General features: G+C 38.8%; 2 protein-coding genes across 2 annotated transcripts; one reads left to right on the plus strand and one right to left on the minus strand.

Moving 5' to 3' along the window:
- Nucleotides 1-177: 177 nt before the first annotated feature.
- LOC146674727 (coagulation factor XIII A chain-like) lies at nucleotides 178-15,697 on the minus strand. Its single transcript, XM_085398237.1, has 4 exons — nucleotides 15,487-15,697; nucleotides 15,126-15,207; nucleotides 1,326-1,462; nucleotides 178-858 (listed from the first exon to the last, which is right to left on the minus strand). The coding sequence occupies exons 1-4, from the start codon at nucleotides 15,492-15,494 to the stop codon at nucleotides 717-719; spliced, it is 369 nt and encodes a 122-aa protein (XP_085254363.1). The 5' UTR covers nucleotides 15,495-15,697; the 3' UTR covers nucleotides 178-716.
- On the plus strand, nucleotides 3,019-18,899 carry LOC146674728 (protein mono-ADP-ribosyltransferase PARP14-like). The gene is made up of 12 exons (XM_085398216.1): nucleotides 3,019-3,282; nucleotides 3,376-3,500; nucleotides 7,741-9,255; nucleotides 9,340-9,576; nucleotides 9,947-10,171; nucleotides 10,258-10,312; nucleotides 10,474-10,620; nucleotides 11,902-12,372; nucleotides 12,486-13,112; nucleotides 13,977-14,113; nucleotides 15,173-15,353; nucleotides 18,398-18,899. The coding sequence occupies exons 1-12, from the start codon at nucleotides 3,111-3,113 to the stop codon at nucleotides 18,682-18,684; spliced, it is 4,179 nt and encodes a 1,392-aa protein (XP_085254342.1). The 5' UTR covers nucleotides 3,019-3,110; the 3' UTR covers nucleotides 18,685-18,899.
- The last annotated feature ends 331 nt before the right edge of the window (nucleotides 18,900-19,230 follow it).

A 19,230-nucleotide genomic window follows, 5' to 3' on the forward strand; every position in this document is an offset into this window, starting at 1 on the left:
ATCACACCTAATTAATCTGAGAACATGGCACATAACCCTAATAAAGATTTACTGTATGACTGTGTGGTCCATTCTTGAAAAAGGAAAAATTAGAGGACGTGGGTGATCAACATTTAAAAAGAAACTGTGATATTTAATTAAATTGTGATCAAATTAAGCAAACACATATGCAAACTTGTTCAGTTCATAATCAGGTAACTGCTGAACATAGCAAACCATCTGGTATAGTAGTTTAAAATGTTAACTGTGGTAAAATGAGCGTTAAACACATGAGTGATGAGATAATAGCTCCAAAGGATGATAATCTTTCTTGTCTGTGTCTTGAGATGTTTCTTTTGGAGTAATTCTCCCCCCTAGTGGCCAAAAAATTATCAAAAATTTATTTAAATGTGCTAATTTTAGAGCTAAAAATTATTCACTTTGTCAAAGGGTCAAAAAGATAGCTTTCCCATATATCAAAAAGGCAAGTCAACCTTCCTTGTGTTTTCATTTACTACAAAACTGAATCTATGTTTAAAATATAAGCCATCTAGCTACTAGCTATTCATTTTACTACTATCTGCAGCATTTGAAAAAAATATCACCAATGCTAAAGCTATATAGCTGAAAAACTGGAGTTGGATAATGACGATATAGGCCTCTATGTGGTAAAAGAATAACTGAAGAATGAACGGATAAATGAATATCCGTTTATTTAGCTTCATGTTCACGGATTCTCAGGGGTTGATGGTGACAGACGCCTGGCCGTGAACCTGCCGGAGAGCAGGACAGTCCAGAGTGGTGATCACCCTGCTTGTCCCGGTCCTCTGCAGAGTGAAATACTCAGTCCAGGTCAGAGAAGAGCCTCCTATGACCAACCTGAGAAAAGACAAACACGTCAAAAATATTAAAGCAAAAAGTGGGTTTTTTTCCTTTTGCTACTATTTAGAGGCTATAAAATTCACTTGTATTTTTATTTTTTATTCCTATTTATTCTATTTATCCCCTTTGTATATTTTATTTATATTTGTCTCTGTATTTATATATGTGTGTGTGTGTGTGTGTGTGTGTGTGTGTGTATATATATATATATAACAATTCTGTAACTGTAACTTCGGTCGTTGCTGTGCTTTTTTTGGAAGTCGAATTTCCCAGAGGAACCCACCCGAGGGATTAATAAAGTTCTATCTTATCTTATCTTATCTTATCTTATCTTATCTTATCTTATCTTATCTTATCTTAAAATCGTTAATCTGGAAAGATCCAAAGGAATAAGATGAAACTGAAACCAGTTTTTGGTTTTATGTGGAAATATTTTATACAAACAGTTGTTCATGATCACTCACCTGTAATACCTGGACTTTGGCTCCATCATCCCAGGTCCTTCCATGCGAATGTAGACGTTCTCCAGGTTGAAGCTGAAGGGGTTTGTGAACTCCACAGTTGCTATCATCTCTTCACTCACTTTGCCTCTACCAGACACCTGAAGTACACACAGGAAATGTAAAAATCCACCCCTAAAATCCAACTTTGATAAACAGGACATCAAACATGTAATGAAAGCAAAGCAAACCGTTTGCTCATAGGGGGCTGTCTGTTTTGTGTTGAACAACATTTTTGCTCTAATGATCTTATTATTATTATTATTATTATTATTATTATTATTATTATTATTATTATTATTATTATTATTATTGTTGTTGTTGTTGTTGTTGTTGTTATTATTATCTTCTTATATAACTTACTATTAACTGAGCAGCCAATCAAATAGTCACTCTGTCAACTACACAACATTAACGGCACATAAATCCATCTTCAAACATCTCTGTGTTTAAATTCCTGAACTTAAATTTAAAGAAAACTGGCTGCTCATGACAGCACAAGTTTTACTTTGTGTAACTGCTTCTGCCACAGTGCAGTCTGGGTCCTTACTTAGCAGAGTGAGATGGAAATAGAAGAGGCGGATTTTCCCAGCCCTTGTAGGCGGGGCTGCTGAAGCACCTTTGAATGGGAAGGACATATTTAAAGAGGCACAGATCATTGCTGATGTTGAGACATACAATTTATGTGTGGTCACTTCTGGTCTTTCTGACAATTTACACCTAAAATATGAGCATTTCAACAATGTTATTCAAACCATATGTTGAAAAATTTGTTTATTTGTTCATGCATAATAAACTAAGCTTACTTCAATTGGACTCTAAAGTTTGGGTTCTGAGCTTTAGATATTTTTAGATTACTACTTGAAACTACATGTGAGAATGTGGAAGATCAAGACAAATCTGTAACTGATGACTTATGAGAGCACAAAAGTAACTGTAGTGTTTCACACTAAAGTGAAAGATGTTTAATTTCCTGAGCAGTGAATAATAAAGGATGTTGAGTTTGTTTAGTAGCTTCATGAAAATTTTAAACTGTTTCAAAATTTATTAAATCAATAACGCTTTTTTGCCCTGTGAATTTTTAGATACACTGTGTTTGCTCTTAAAATAAACTCTTTGAGACAGAAAAATGAAAGATACAGGTACAAAACCTGGGACTGATGTCCAGATTTTAAGATTCATTCCTCTGACACTCGTTGAGTCGGGGTTGGTGTGGTAAGGGTTATAAGGAAGGTTTTACACGGAGGGATTCCTGTATGTTCAGGGTGTGCCCCGCCTCTACAGACCTATGGTAGCTGGGATACGCTCCAGCTCCACTGCGTCCAGATAGTGATAAGCGCAAGAGGACGAATGGATGGATGGATGGGTTTATGTGAAATATATTTGTTGTTGTTTCAGATTTTCTCAAATGTTTCTATCGGATCAGATAAAACATAAAGTTCAAACCCTTATTTGCTGTCAGCATAATTACTGGTAAAATGTCTTTCTCAAAACCATATTAAGACATGAATATAATTTAGAGTTATACTCTGACAGCTGAAACACCTTTAAAGTACCTGCAGAGCAGGTGAGACGAGAAAAGCCCCTTAGAATTAAATGTGCACTTTTCCTACTGCTGTGTGGGAGTGTAAACACGAGGATGCGATTCTTGAAAACTGAAACTGAAACAAAAACGGGCCGTGACAGAGCGGCACAAACGAGTGTTTGACGGGTTGAAAGTTCTCGTGTTAGTGTAGAATTGCAGATAAAATGGATCAATATCCGTATCCACTGTTTTTTGAAGCCACTGACTTTACAGACAGAGAGAAGGAGAAAGTGAGGAGATACTTTCAGAAAAGGCGAGACTCCGGGGGTGGCGACTGCGGAAATCTTGAAAAACTCGGAGGAAGCGTTTATAAAATCTGTTTCAAGTTAAAAGAGGGTAGGACAGTCGGTCATTTGTAAAATATTTTTTTTTTAGCTTTGTGTTTAAATTCAGGCTGTTTCAGTGACTCTGTTTATGGATGTTTTCCAGATCAAGACAGAGTTTTGCAGAGGAAGTTTCACACCATCACTCTTCCGAGTGGAGAAGTGCGGCTGACCGTGAGCCGGACAAGTTCACCACAGACCTCTGACCAGCCAACGACAAGCCAATCACTGGTACAGTTTACTGCTCTTTCAAACATGACTTTTGGTTACAGTAAAAACTGAGCGCCAGAATAATGTGGCCAAATCAGTTTAAGAGGAGTGAGTTAGCCTCCAGGGGAAGTTGGACAGCTGAGGACAATATTGACAAAAAACAGATGATTATAAAATATTTCAAAGACACTGTAAGTACTGCAAAGAATACATTTTAAATAGTAAAACAGTCCTTTTTTAAAAAAAGATACACGATCATTAAATTTGACGTCAGGGACAAATATAGAGAACTATGTGTTTGCTCCACTTTTGCTGGGCCCTCTTTTTTTATAGCTTTCATTTCATTGTGCCTCAGTGTTTTCAGTGGCTGACAGTTCTCAGGTTTCTTTCACTTCTGAGTCTTGCTGTTAATACAGAGTGTAAATATACAGTCTAGTTCAGCATTTGTTAAATAAGAAAGCCTTCCCTGAAAAATACATCATGTAGACGGCACAGTGTGCAGATACAGATGCAAATACTTCACATACTATTTTGCATTAATGCCTTTGTAGACAAGGAAGCAATGCCATGTACAGGGAGTGCAGAATTATTAGGCAAGTTGTATTTTTGAGGAATAATTGTATTATTGAACAACAACCATGTTCTCAATGAACCCAAAAAACTCATTAATATCAAAGCTGAATGTTTTTGGAAGTAGTTTTTAGTTTGTTTTTAGTTTTAGCTATTTTAGGGGGATATCTGTGTGTGCAGGTGACTATTACTGTGCATAATTATTAGGCAACTTAACAAAAAACAAATATATACCCATTTCAATTATTTATTTTTACCAGTGAAACCAATATAACATCTCCACATTCACAAATATACATTTCTGACATTCAAAAACAAAACAAAAACAAATCAGCGACCAATATAGCCACCTTTCTTTGCAAGGACACTCAAAAGCCTGCCATCCATGGATTCTGTCAGTGTTTTGATCTGTTCACCATCAACATTGCGTGCAGCAGCAACCACAGCCTCCCAGACACTGTTCAGAGAGGTGTACTGTTTTCCCTCCTTGTAAATCTCACATTTGATGATGGACCACAGGTTCTCAATGGGGTCCAGATCAGGTGAACAAGGAGGCCATGTCATTAGTTTTTCTTCTTTTATACCCTTTCTTGCCAGCCACGCTGTGGAGTACTTGGACGCGTGTGATGGAGCATTGTCCTGCATGGAAATCATGTTTTTCTTGAAGGATGCAGACTTCTTCCTGTACCACTGTTTGAAGAAGGTGTCTTCCAGAAACTGGCAGTAGGACTGGGAGTTGAGCTTGACTCCATCCTCAACCCGAAAAGGCCCCACAAGCTCATCTTTGATGATACCAGCCCAAACCAGTACTCCACCTCCACCTTGCTGGCGTCTGAGTCGGACTGGAGCTCTCTGCCCTTTACCAATCCAGCCACGGGCCCATCCATCTGGCCCATCAAGACTCACTCTCATTTCATCAGTCCATAAAACCTTAGAAAAACCAGTCTTGAGATATTTCTTGGCCCAGTCTTGACGTTTCAGCTTGTGTGTCTTGTTCAGTGGTGGTCGTCTTTCAGCCTTTCTTACCTTGGCCATGTCTCTGAGTATTGCACACCTTGTGCTTTTGGGCACTCCAGTGATGTTGCAGCTCTGAAATATGGCCAAACTGGTGGCAAGTGGCATCTTGGCAGCTGCACGCTTGACTTTTCTCAGTTCATGGGGAGTTATTTTGCGCCTTGGTTTTTCCACACGCTTCTTGCGACCCTGTTCAAAGTCAAAGTCAAAGTCAACTTTATTTGTCAATTCTGCCACATGTACAGGACATACGGAGAATAGAAATTTCGTTACTCTCAAACCCTAGATGAAATAGCAAATGAACATTTAAATAAAGAGAGTGATTAAAAAATGCAAATAAAATAATTAAAAAGTAAAAATTTAAATAAATAAATACAATACAAATTAGCAAGAAAGCTATGCAATATACAATATACAATATTCAGGTAAGGGTAAATGACATTGAGTGTAAACCAGGCAGAGTAGTGCAAATAGGCAAATAGTGCAAATGGAGATTTAGTAATGTTGACTATTTTGAATGAAACGCTTGATTGTTCGATGATCACGCTTCAGAAGCTTTGCAATTTTGAGACTGCTGCATCCCTCTGCAAGATATCTCACTATTTTTGACTTTTCTGAGCCTGTCAAGTCCTTCTTTTGACCCATTTTGCCAAAGGAAAGGACGTTGCCTAATAATTATGCACACCTGATATAGGGTGTTGATGTCATTAGACCACACCCCTTCTCATTACAGAGATGCACATCACCTAATATGCTTAATTGGTAGTAGGCTTTCGAGCCTATACAGCTTGGAGTAAGACAACATGCATGAAGAGGATGATGTGGACAAAATACTCATTTGCCTAAAAATTCTGCACTCCCTGTATGTTACTCCACCTCCATACCATCAAAGATACTGTGTCATGGTCCTGGGTCCTTTTGACAAAGTGTTTTGAGTTCGCTTGTATTTTTGTCACTTGGTGTTATTATTTGTGTTTTACGTCCACTGTGTTTATTCTATAATTGGTTTTTCTGCTTTGCTTTTGATTATTAGATTCCCCTCGTGTCTTTACCCCCTGTGTCTCCCTCTGTGTTTGTTTCTTTGTGTGAGTCCTTGTGCCTTGTGTTCCATCATGTTTCCCCAGGCCGTCTGCCTGTGCTCTCCCTTGTGTTCCCTCGTTCCCACCTGCCTCTCCTCCACTCCCACCCATATCATGTTTCCTGTTTTACTGTGAAGGTCCCGTGTTTTTTCTGTTCAGTCTAGCTTCCCCTGTCTCGTTATGGTTATTCGTATCAGCTGTACTCCTCGTGTGTTCTCACTTCCTTGTCATCCCTCTGTGGATTTAGGTAAGTGTCCTCCCTCATAGCTGTGTGACTCTCCCTGTGTCTCCCCATGAGTTTATAGGTTGTCGCAGTTTAGTTTATTTCTATTTGTATCACCTCTACACCTGCAATAAAGCAGTTCACATTTTTCATCTCTGTGAGTTTCCGTTTGGGTCCTTTTCCTTCCCTCACACAGCCGTTTTGTGACATACTGTTTTTAAAAACATAGGTCATAAAAAGCCAGATGGTAACACTCTCACTGGACACTTTATTAGGTACACCTTGAGAGTAACAGAGAAGACTTCAGTGCTGCTTTAAATCTTTGCTGTTAATTTTTTATTATAATGTTGTGATGTTATTTGAGTTACTGTTTCCTTCCTATCAACTCGAAGCAGTCTGGCCATCCTCTGACCTCTGACATCAAGAAGACGTTTTCATGCAGAGAATTGGATATTTTCTCTTTTTCAGTCCATTCTCTGTAATCCCTAGAGATGGTTGTGTGGGAAAATAAATAAATTAAAGCAGCTCAAATTTATTTTTCATTCTGATGCTCAGTTTGAACTTCAGAAGATCCTCTTGACCATGTCTAAATGGTTAGTGGCATGTGATTGGTTGATTATCCATATGTATTAATAAGCTTAAACAGGTGTACCTAATATAGTGGCCAGAGATTGTTTGTCTGTGTGGTTCGGTCACACAAAATTTTAAATTCCTTGTGGAATCCATGGACACTGCGTCTCGTTTGCACACAGATTAAAAAAAAACCCTCAACATCATGTTTTAGATTATTCACCAGTCATTGCATTCTGCTTTCATTTACATTGTACACAAATACCCAGACTGTTTTAGAAACAGGCCTGTAGCATATTTCTTTTATAACACAGTGTCATAGTCAGACATAGCAATCAAAAAGAAAAACATATAAACAAAAATATTAATTTAAGGTGGTTTTACCTACATAACAGAAAGGACTGTATGAATTGGGGCAACTGCCATAAAATCAATGTTGTTGTTTTTTGTTTGTTTTTTTGTAGAACTAGTTTATGATGATTGAATGATTGATGTGTCCAAACAACAAACACTGAATTTTAATTTAGCAGTGGGCTCAGTGTTTCATGTTTACTCCATGATGGATCTCGTGTATGCTGTAGACTGGACATAGCTAACATAGTACATAATGGATGAATTATTAACAGATTTAAAAAGAAAAGAAATAAAATACATGACATGGCGAAGATTACGTTGATTAGAGGTTTTGAATAAGGGTTATGTATTACTTAATGTCCAACCCTATGTGGTACACTCCCACTGTTTACAATAAGTAGCCTATCGTATATCATAAATTGACAGATTTTTTTTTCTTTCCCTCTTTCAGATCTCTAGAAACTCAAACATAAAAGGTCTTGAGAAGACTTTCAGGATAGATGTTTTCCTGCTGTTTTTCCTGAGAGACAACTGTAAAGCATACACATTTTTTGAAAAACAACTGTCGTCAATCGGCTGCACAGTGGAGCTAAATTTCGATGAAGAGGAGGTTTTGGTTAGAGGAGAGGTTGACAAGGGGCCAGGAGGTGGTTTTGGTGGCGCTGCAGAGAAATGGGAGTGCCAAGTGGATCGGGTCTTTATTCGGCTTACCGAGACCTACCTCTGCTATCATGTGCTTGAGCCAAAACTGGTGAAAATGATACTGCAGGACTCGGCCTTTAAGACAGATGATATCAAAGTTTACACAGAGAGTGGCTATGCTGTGGTTGTGGGAGAGGTTGATGCCGTGAAGGAGAAGATTGCAATTCTGGAAAAACGCCTACCCACCAAAAAGGTAATGCCAATTGTGGAGAGGAACTTCAAGCTCATAGAAGAAGAGTTCAATCGAGAAATGCGTGCTAATTGTCCAGAGGTTACAATCATCAGAGGTAGTGCCATGATCACTTTGGAGGGCCCTGACAAAGAGGTGCAGTCAGGAGCTACAAAACTGGTTGAACTGATTAAGAACGTAAAGGAGAAGAGCGTTAAGTTCCCTACAGCTCTGCTAACCTTCATGAAGACCAGTGATGCCATCCCAAAATACCAAACTCGCTTCCAGCAAAGGCTCAGAAACCCTGTTTTCTTTGAGGTGGGTGCAGATCTGGTTCTGTCCAGTTTGTCCTCTGATGCTTTAAATATGGCTGAGGCAGCAGTAATGAGAGACTTTAAAGTGACCACTGTACAGCTGCAGGGTGCAATAGATCTCAACAGGTTGAAAGAAATTCTGATGAAAGCCAAGAACGAGGCAAACAGTAGAGAGTTCAGAGTGGACATCAGCTACATGCCAGGCGCCAGGGGAACCTCAACAACCAACGTCCAACTGGTGGGCTTCAGTGAAAATGTGGCCAAGCTCAATGAAGTTCTTCATGACTTCCAGTTGAATCAAGTTTCAACTCAAGAAACCATCAATCTGCTTCATCCTGAAATGGTCGACTGTTTTAATAAAATCCTAGACTTGATTGGCATGAAGCAGACCAAGGTGACCTTACAAGCCTCACATTTTCCAAATCCTTGTGTGTTTGTGTCTGGTCCTCGATGTCATGTTCAGGAGGCCAAGGAGGCCCTAACATCAACTCTAGACAGTGTTGTAGTAGACACTTTGACTCTAGATGGACCAGGGGCTCAGCAGTACTTCCAGGAAGAGGGTAAAGTGACTAAAGAGCTGATAGAGAGCTCCTGTTACGTCATTATCCGAGATAAGCAAACTGCAGCCATCCCAAACGTGCAAAGACCACGAAACACCAGCAGACTCAGTGATACACCTAGATCTCTCAGCTACAGCAGCAGCATGTACAGCACAGTTGGAAACTCTGCAATCAACAGAACAAACCTGAAGATCAAACTCAGCAGTTTAGAAAATGAACAGGTTTGATTATTTCCATTCAATTCTATTTCCCATAGTCTCAAAATAAAATATCAACATTCATGTTATTCAATATTATTTCTGCAGGTGGATGTTCTGGTGGTCCCCATGCTCAACAAACAGCTGACTTCTACAAATATTGGCAAAAGTTTGTTGGCCAAAGCTGGGAATATATTAAAGTTAAAGTTTGATTCAGTCTTAGCCAGTTGTGCCCTCGCCCCTGGTGATGTTCAGCTGGTTGATGCACCTCCATCTCTGGGCTGCTCCAGGATTTTCTTCATTGAGTGCTTGCCTTGGGATGGAGTAAGAGGACAGAGTGTTCAGGTAAAATTAAGGACTTTCATTAACACTTCTGGTGATGGAAAAGTGCTAATTCATATTTAATTTACCTTCAGAAAACCATTGAAATGCACTTTATAGCTGTACATAGATGAAAGTATTAATTTGAATAATCAGATGATATCTAAGCATGTATACTCAAAACTAGAGGAACAGACAAAAGAAAAGAAAATAAAATATTTAACTGAAAAGTAAAAGCATTAACACACAAACTAGTCAATTAACTGTACCTATAACTGCAAGGGAGGATTTATCCTCCAAAGCCTCACTGTTTTCCATGTGTGCTCTGTTAGTTGCAGTGTGCAATCCAAGAGTTTGAAAACATAGTTTAAAATATGTAACTTTTGATTTGCAGGCTCTTGGTAACGGTCTGAAGAGGTGTCTGGAGCTTTGTGCACAGCTGAATTTGGTTTCAGTGGCCATTCCAATCATTGGGTCAGGAATTGTTTTACAATACCCGCTGAGAGAAGCTATTCAGGTGTTGACCGACATCATTCACCAGTTTGGATTATCTGCATCCTCTGGATCTCTTACAAACATCCACATTGTGATTAAACCTGGTTACCCTGATTCTGAGGAGGTCAGTGTCAGTTGGTATGTCCTGATCTGATATGTAACATGAAGGCATCCATCTTTCATCATGTTATTCTGTGTTTTTATCTACAGTGCTACCACGATGTCTACAAACAGCTCAGCTTAAATATGAACCAGGGAGGCCAAGGTAAACTAGCACTACTCAGACTGTCTTCATTATGTGAGATTAATGAATAGTGAGCAGATAAAAAGCCTTCAGCCAGTGTTATATTTTACCATCTTCATTATCACCCTCAGCCATCAGACTAAATATCAGACAAAATCAATGTGTGGTGTTCTTCGTCTCAGCAATCTTCAGGTCCCTCACCAGCGACCTAGATGACATCGTCATAACAGTGGGAAGTGGAGTTAAACTACATGTGGTGTTTGGTGACATCACTAATGAGACTACAGATGCTGTGGTGAACATAACAGACTCCCAAAGTTTTAACTTTGGTAAGTAACCTTGGTGAGCAGGAGGATCACTATGGCAAAGTCAAACAGCTGTTCATGAATATCTGCTCAAAAATGGGGATGCCCATATGAATATAATCTTTGAGGATCAAAGTTTTCATGTAGCATTATCAGCAGGTCACTTACATTAGCTAAAAACCTCAGCATATAATTACGAAGAGCTTAACAGATAGTCATGGTTGAACATCATAAGTATTAGAAAGCCACTAATTTCTAATGTATATGGAGCTGTAAAACTAGATAATTTCTTATATTTTGGATCTCATACCTATCATGGTTATAGTTTCACATAATGAAATCTAGTGCAAATTAGGCACATTCAGCAGGAACAGGCTTAGTGGATGGCAAAATGTAAAACTCTCAGGCGTAGGTGATGGAAAGCAATCAAACTGTAACACAGACAAGTGACTCAGTGACAGTCTGGCAGGGAACAGAGATGAACAGGTGAACTGGTACGCTGCCTGTGGTGTCAACTCAGCATGAGAAATGTTTGATCTTCAGCCAAGAAGGTTTGGCAGGGATTAGCCTTTGACTTACCTTTGAGTACCATTTCCCATAAATGCATGTGGATTGATTTGGGAATATAGGGTTGATGAGTAACTATTCAGGAAACGTATCCAACTGTGACACAAATTGGAACTTAAGATGAAACTGTGGCATTATTATTATTGTTGCTATTTCCAAAGCTGTACTTACTAATTAAATACATTTATTAAATATATTTTACCAATAGGCATTAGACATTCATTTTACTAAGATTATCTTACTCTTTTTGAAACCCCAGTTTTTCTTTTAATGTTACCATAAGATTGGTATTTGTGATTTTTATTACATGCTAACAAATCAAAATGTATTTGTTACTCAACTGTGCAACTGACCCTAAACATTACAGTAGCAAAATTTGGCATGTTACTAACAAAATCAGTGCGCTCCAGGGTAGCTGTGGCTACAATGTAGCTTGCCATCACCAGTGTGTGAATGGGTGGATGACTGAATGTAGTGTAAAGCGCTTTGAGGTCCATAGGGACTAAGTAAAGCGCTATACAAATACAGGCCATTTACCATTTTTTACCATTTACCAAAATAGATGGCAATAGTTATGTAAAGGTTGGTAACCTCCATCATCAGAATCATCAGTCCTGGTGCTGATTAGCTTTTTTAGCATGCTAAAACTAGCACAAGATTAGCATGTAGCACAAACTTGCCTTCACTGACATCCTTTAAAATATATTTTTTCTTTCTCTATATATGGCTTATGCAAAGACATCTCAACTTTAGCTGAACCACAGGCGGCAGCAACAGTGAATCGAGGAGAAATTTTCGTGACCCAGTCTGGAAACTTCCTCAGTAAAGCTATTTTACATGTGCATGGAGAACAGGATGAAGTCCTCATTGAACAACTTGTGTGTGATATCATTTGTTACTGTGAATCACATAAATATAATTCAGTGGCAATTCCTGCCATGTGTGCTGGTAAGTATTTTGTTCAGCATTTCTATTTATTCTGTTTGTTGTGCTACACACACACACACCTAAGAGGCAGGGGTGTTTTTGCAGGAGCTGGAGGTTTGGATCCTGCGATTGTGGCAGGAGCCATTTTTCGAGGGATCAAGTCATCTGCATCAATCATGACCAGCCTCACTGACATCCGTCTCATCCTGATTAAGATCGATGTCTTCTTGACTTTTAAAGAGGAAGCGATGCAGATGTATTCCCCAGCTGTCATCAACAGAGGTGACAGAAATATTCACAAACTGACATTTTGTGTAGTTATTTAGTGTAATGAATTTTAAAATAAAAACTGATTCAAAATTATTTTACTGAAATTTTTTACTGATTTGTTCTAGTACTTCCAGTACTTCCAGTACTTCCAGTTCAAGTACAGCAACAACAGCCTCCTCATTCTGTGAGTGCATACCTCAGCAGTCTCCAAATCAGCTCTACAAGTCAGCAGTCTGTCTTCACGTTCCTGGGTCTTTCCAAAAAGGACGTTGACGATGCCATGGAAAAGCTGAAGCATCAATATCAGACGCAGTGCTCCAGTAACACCTTCTCAAAGGAGGAACTGGAACCCCTCGACCAGGATGACATGATGGAGCTGAAGGAGCTGGTGGAGTCTGAGGGTTTATTCATGCAAACAGATCAGGCTGGCACCCTAACAGTGAGCGGGCTAAAAGACGGGGTCACCCGGGTGATGCAGAAAATGAATCAGTGTCAGTTAATGGCTCTTGCTAGAGAGGTAAGAGTCAGGGAGGAGGAGGATTTGTACCTTCGAGTTGTTTGGTGCATCCTGGCACATAACGGTAACTGGGAAAGACTTCCCAGAACAGCCAATCACCAACTGGAAAGCGACGAATTAACAGAAGGAATAACAGATGCACAGGGACTCACATGGGAGGTTAATCTACAGAGAATGGTGGCCACACAATCACTGAGACAGACAACGAAGCTGAAACGACTTGAGAATCTCACAGGTGAGAAGATAGTTCTCAATGATTTACAAAATGAGCCCGACTGATACTGGAGTTTGATGCTTGAGAGTAATACAAACTCAAAAGAAACAAATGTTAAAGTGTATAAGATGTAATGAAAGGATGGAGTACAAATAGAAATGCATAATATATTGCAACCTGCCGCACCTGTAAGAAAAACAATCATACAACACCTCGAACACAAAACTTTAAAAATGCACAGCTACATAAATATCTGTGTGTGCATGTGTGTGTGACAGACAGAGAGAGAGAGAGTGAGAGAGAAGAGTATGTGTATGCGTCTTTGTCACGAAATATACATGAAAATGAGTGTGGGAAGCTGCAATAACACCTCTCAGGAGCCAGAGCATGATAGAGATGGATCCAGGAGAACCATTTGAAGCCCCCAAGAGTACCAAAGACCTGAGGCCACACATCTCAGTGATATCTGTGCCTCCATGCCAGCAGGAGAAGAAAGGAGGCCCTTAAATGGGCAGCTCAGAGCCAAGGGGTGGGAGTCCCAGAGGGCTAGAGGCAACAGGCAACCGACCCTCCTAGACTTTGGCCACCCTAGTGTGAGCCAAGCTCAAATTCCCGGGCTCAAGGTGCCAAAGAATTGCCCAGTAGCTGGCAGACGTGTGTGGGTTTGTGAAACAGGGGTCTAGGAAGATGGCTCTACCCACTGTGACCTACGCTACCCACAACCCTCCATCAAGACACTACATCTATGGTTGATGCATTGTATGAGGGAATGAGAATTTACTACAAGAATTTGTAGTAAATGGCAAATAATAAAGCTTAGCATAAGCTCTTTCTGTGTCTTCTTGTTTGTATGCTGTATAAGCTATATATGCTTGTCTCTTTCAGACTTTACTTTCCCTCTGTACTGGGACAGCATGGCTGCCAGTGAAAATATGATGGTCATTCCCCTGGAGTCTTCTTCTGCAGAGTACCGAACAGTGAAGGAGGCCTTCAAACGAACCGTCGCCAAAACTGTGATGAAGGTGGGTGGCTCTCCTTGCGTAAAGGAACGTTTCAGTTTCTAATTGTATTACCTGTTTTATTATATGCATGCTTCATCACTACTTTATTCTTTTGTAGTCAGTACAACCAATGATATTAAATGTTATTAATGAAGTGTAAAGTGTAAAAAATATTTCTGTTTTTATTTGCTTTAATATTTATGTATATTTAGGTATATTATTTACAGTAATTCCTATCATTTATTTATTTATTTATTTATTCATTTATTTATTTATTATTGCTTCCTTTTTATGACATATCCTATCATAAATTCTACCTCGAAGTTTGTTCCGTGTATTTGGTTTTGTAACCCCAGTAACATGCCCAGAGATATATACATACATATACACACATACTGATGCAAATATACATGTGCACACACATACACATATATAAACACAGTGTTTGTGTAAAAAGCGAGTGCAAACCGTATCTTTGTAGTGGTCATGCTGGGACATTGTTTCAGTTCCTCACTCAGTCTGTTCCAGTGCTTCACTCCCAACATAGATGCAAAAACTTCATTTATCAGTAAATAAAGGATATTTAACTAATAAATTTATAGATAAAATGGAAGAGTAAAAAAGATCACAATGTAATTCCAAGTTACAAGAAATCAGTCAATGTCACATTATATAAACAAACTAAATTCACCATTTGAAAGATATGATTTATTTAATTAAATTGTATTTATTTATTTTTTAATTGTATTCATTCATTCTGGATTTTAGTTTTAGTTTCATATATCTGAAGTCCACTGAATTGATGATGACATAATTTTCTCATTCACAATACAAAGAAAGTTTCAATACAGTTGTAAAACCTGCCTGCAAATCATCATGTTTTCAGTTTTTCAGATTTGCAGATTTAAGGTAATTAATTGATCGATGTTTACAACACAGAATCTTCTCATACCTGAGATGCACACCTCAATTTATGGCCCTCAGAATATGAGCATAAAACTACCCCTCAGATGTAATTAATATCCTTGATTACCTTGTTTGGCAGCTTGTTGATCCTTTGTCCATCTTCTCTCTTGTCAGATTGAGCGTTTGCAGAACGTTCACCTGCGTCGCGCCTATGAAGCACAGAAGAAGCACATTTCTGATAAGAATGCACAGGAGGGAGGAGCAGGGGAGAAACTTCTGTACCACGGGACGACCCAGGAAAATTGCAACTCCATAATGAAAACTGGATTCAACAGGCGCTTTGCTGGACAAAATGGTGATAATCTTTTTATAATCCACAAGTGCAAACTGTCAGTGCCAATAATTTGCATAACATGTTCTAACCAAAGTCAACACCAGAGTCTTCTTAGAGTTGCAGGTTTTCTGTTGCAGGGCAAAATAAAAGTAACCTTGTCATTAGCAGTTGTTGAAATCTCCCAATTCTTTGAATCTTTGGGCTGAAGGAAGGACAATACTCGGTGTATTTATGCTCAATCAACAATCATTTATTTCCATACAATTCAACACTTAAGAGCATAAGGACCATCATGATGGGGAGACATGCCTGAAGAGGGTCACAGCAAGTCTCAAAATGGTGACGGGTTGCTCAGCTTTTTATAGTCTCTAGTGGCCCCCATCTAGTCGTAAAAGCCAAAACATCACATTCTTTCTCTGTTACAGCGCCTAAGTTATGACCTCGGCTCCCTGTCTTTCTCTGCTTTCTGTAAGGTGGGGGTGTGGAATGTGGTCTGTCTCTTCTATTATCGGCACAAGGTCCTCTGCACACAGCATTCTCTTCATGATTCAGCAGTATGAAATGTCAAGAAACAGTGTAACACATTCAACAGTGTCGAGTAATACAGGTCAATCCAATAGATCTAATGATTTTCACACTCTTTTAGGTCAGAAGTATAATGCAAACTAAAACTACATACTAATCACACACTCTATATTAAAGGGTATAATATGATCTACAGCAGTTAACATAATTCAACTATTTTGATTACATATATAAGGTAGCATATAATAACAGAATAATATCACAATTCCCCCTTTGATCTCTTTTCTTCAAAGAGATCACTTACAACATGCACTCCAGCATTGCAAGGTCCAGGTCTTCTTGATCCTGAGGCCCTCTGTCCCCCTTTAACGGGTGGACCATCTGTGGGATGACCTCTGTGTTCACGCAGTTCAGATGCAAGCAAAGTTAGATTTACAACCATAACAGCAGTTACAGATGACACTCCCATCACTCCCAATTTTCCCACAGCTTTATTTTGGTGCTCCAGTTTTCCACTCCCATTTTAATGCCCCCTTATACCTTTCAAATGTACTTAGACTAGAACCTCTGTCTAAGGAGCTTTTAACCTTCATTTTTATTGCTGCAGCTACCAGTGTCTTCCAGTTGGGTGATTCTCAGCTTCTTTCTTCGACCTCCGGGGTTAGACCACCCTTTCGTCGTTGCAGAGTTAGTCTAAAATTAAGTAAATAAAACCTCAGATGATAGGAAAACGTGGTATATTAAGTTTCATTATTCATTTAACAAAAATTAAGCTAAAAGGAGGAAGCAGTGTATGAAAGCCAAAGTGTCCCCTTAATGCTTACATGTGTGTGAGCATCTTTATAAAAACAGAAGTTTTGGCACTACTACTGGTCGAGAGCATTCAGGTGTGTGTCAACACAATACCACAATCTTCCTAGGAGTGGACGTCCCAGCAAACTTGCCCCAAGATCAAGATCTTGCAATGCTCAGAGAAATTGCAAAACACCCAAGAGCTACATCTCAGACTCTGCAGGTGTCGTTAGCATGTTAAATGTTAAAGTTTATGACTGTACAACTAAAAACAGACTGTCTGTTGACTGTGTGTTGTTTGTAAGGGTTGCTTCTTTTTTTTTTTTTTTTTTTGCAACCACAAGTCAACATGAGCACCTCTGTTCTAGAGAGTCTAATGTGAGGCTGACAGCTAAAAAAAATCCAATACTGGATTACGTAAAAGCACAATGATTTCAAGCATAGCAGCAAATCTACAACACAATAGCTGCAAATGCTGCAATGGCCCAGTGTCCTTGCTCAAATGATGTGGTGGGACCTTAAGAGAGCTGTGCATAAATGAATGCCTGCAAACCTTAATGAACTGAAGCAACGCGCTAAAGAAGAGTGGGCTGAAATGTCACCAGAACAATGTGTGAGACTGATAAAGCCACACAGGAAATGATTACTTAAAGTTATTGCTGCTAAAGATGATTTAATTATTAAGGTATTGAGTTTCGGGTTTTTGGGGGGATTTTTTTACCCCATCAGTCCATCGAGCGGGCATTGGTTGGCATAAGTGACCAACTTTGCAAACAAAATAACACAAAACAAGGCAACATAGGATTTTCAAATCGATACCATAGGTGTCTCTAATAAAGATCTTGTTTGAGTTCAAATCTCATTAGCCTTGACCTCAAGGTCAGCACCCCTGCTTCAATCTTTTTTAGGGTGACATTCAGTTTTTTCACAGTTTGCATTCAGTGAATTTTCATAATGGTAATAAGTATTTTCCTGTTATATGAGTGTAAGTATAACTGTATGGATTTTCAGGCCAGGGCACAACTTGATACGAGAATGGTTAAAAGATGATCCCCGCTTCAGAGAATTGACTCTAATGGTGCATCGATTTAAGTTTTTACTATAGTATTTGTTACTAATTACAAAGGAGGAGAGCTAATGTGTTTAAATAGACCTTTGACAAGTAACAGGCAATCCAGTATAACCACTGCTTGTTCCTGTATACTGTCAGGACAATGCAGGTAAAAATACACTGTGATTATGAGAGCATTCATATATTAAGGCTGAATAAATTATTTTCTCTTCTGGTGACTTTGGTGTTTCAAGGGTGATATGAAAGGCAAGGCTTTGTTGTTGTTGTTTTTAATCTTGTTAAGCATTTGTGGCTTTCGTGACACATAAAACCTTGGGTTTAAGTGATTGTGGAGGTGTTTTCAGGTCTAGTACAATAACAGCGCTTGATTCCTTATTGGGCTGAAAGGAAAGATTTTCATGTTCCTGCATGCACTAATAAAACATGTCAATTACAATCAACAGTGTAGTTAAAACACCTGGTGGAAGATATTAAAGTAGCAGTACATGTAACAAAGGAGGGTTTAGTGAACTAGTAATTCTGTGTTCTACAGCTTGTACTTCCAGGGTATTTGTGACACCTAAAGAATCTACTGCTAGAAGACTGAGGGGTATCATGTGATTTATATTTCAAGACACTACAGTGTAAATGTGATCAGCTATTGTTAATTTTCTTTTTCTTTTCTTCCTACCCTCAGCAACTTCATATGGTCGTGGGACCTACTTTGCTGTAAATGCCAACTACTCGGCTCAGCCCACCTACTCCAAGCCAGCTGCTGATGGTTCTCAGTTAATGTTCGTCGCCCGAGTCCTCACAGGCGTCTGCACTCATGGCCGACATGATATGAAGGTGCCTCCACCTAGAAACCACCAGCAGCCTCACGACCGCTATGACAGTGTGGTAGACAGAATAGATAACCCCAGCATGTATGTTGTGTTTCATGACAACCAAGCGTACCCTGACTACCTCATCACATTCAAGTGAGAGTAAAGGAAAAGTTTTTTCCACTGTTTACAAACAAAGGTGTCTGAAAAATCCAAAAAGAAAAATAATAAAACTAATATGCACATTTCACACTACAGTTATATACAGTGAGATTTCGAGTTTGAATTATAGAATTATGTCTGATTTTAAGCTTAATTATTGACCTGTCACTGAATTAGAAAAGTTACATATGTGTACATAAACACTGGAAACATGTTACACAATCATGCAGTTTTTAATCTTTGATTTGGTTGACATTTGCATCTTACATCTTCACTTTGTAAAGTGTAAAGCACTTTGAATCACATCTAATTAGTCCAAGAACATGTCACAATACTCTAATAAAGATTTACTGTATGATTGCCTGGTCCATTCGTAAACTGTGACATTTCATTTGAATTGTGGTGACATTATGCAAACAACATCTAAAAAATATTTGAATTCATAATCAAGTAACTGTTAAACATAGTAAACCATCTGGTAGAAGAGTTAAAAAAGTTAACTGTGTTAAAATGAGAGTTAAAAACATGAGTGAAGAGAGAAAAG

Source organism: Rhamphochromis longiceps, linkage group LG3, assembly GCF_057381845.1.
Source record: "Rhamphochromis longiceps isolate RC_006_pf linkage group LG3, R_longiceps_female_GT1.1, whole genome shotgun sequence".
NCBI lineage: Eukaryota > Metazoa > Chordata > Actinopteri > Cichliformes > Cichlidae > Rhamphochromis > Rhamphochromis longiceps.

Bases quoted from the DNA above. Each gene is read 5' to 3' on its own strand.
- LOC146674728 (XM_085398216.1), top strand. From the start codon at position 3,111: ATGGATCAATATCCGTATCCACTGTTTTTTGAAGCCACTGACTTTACA. The intron at 3,283-3,375 runs GTAGGACAGTCG...GATGTTTTCCAG, and splicing joins CTGTTTCAAGTTAAAAGAGG to ATCAAGACAGAGTTTTGCAG. The intron at 12,373-12,485 runs GTGACAGAAATA...GATTTGTTCTAG, and splicing joins CCCAGCTGTCATCAACAGAG to TACTTCCAGTACTTCCAGTA.
- LOC146674727 (XM_085398237.1), bottom strand. The intron at 1,463-15,125 runs GTAATCAAGGAT...TGTGTACTTCAG, and splicing joins TCAACAAGCTGCCAAACAAG to GTGTCTGGTAGAGGCAAAGT. The intron at 859-1,325 runs GTGAGTGATCAT...GTCTTTTCTCAG, and splicing joins CCAAAGTCCAGGTATTACAG to GTTGGTCATAGGAGGCTCTT.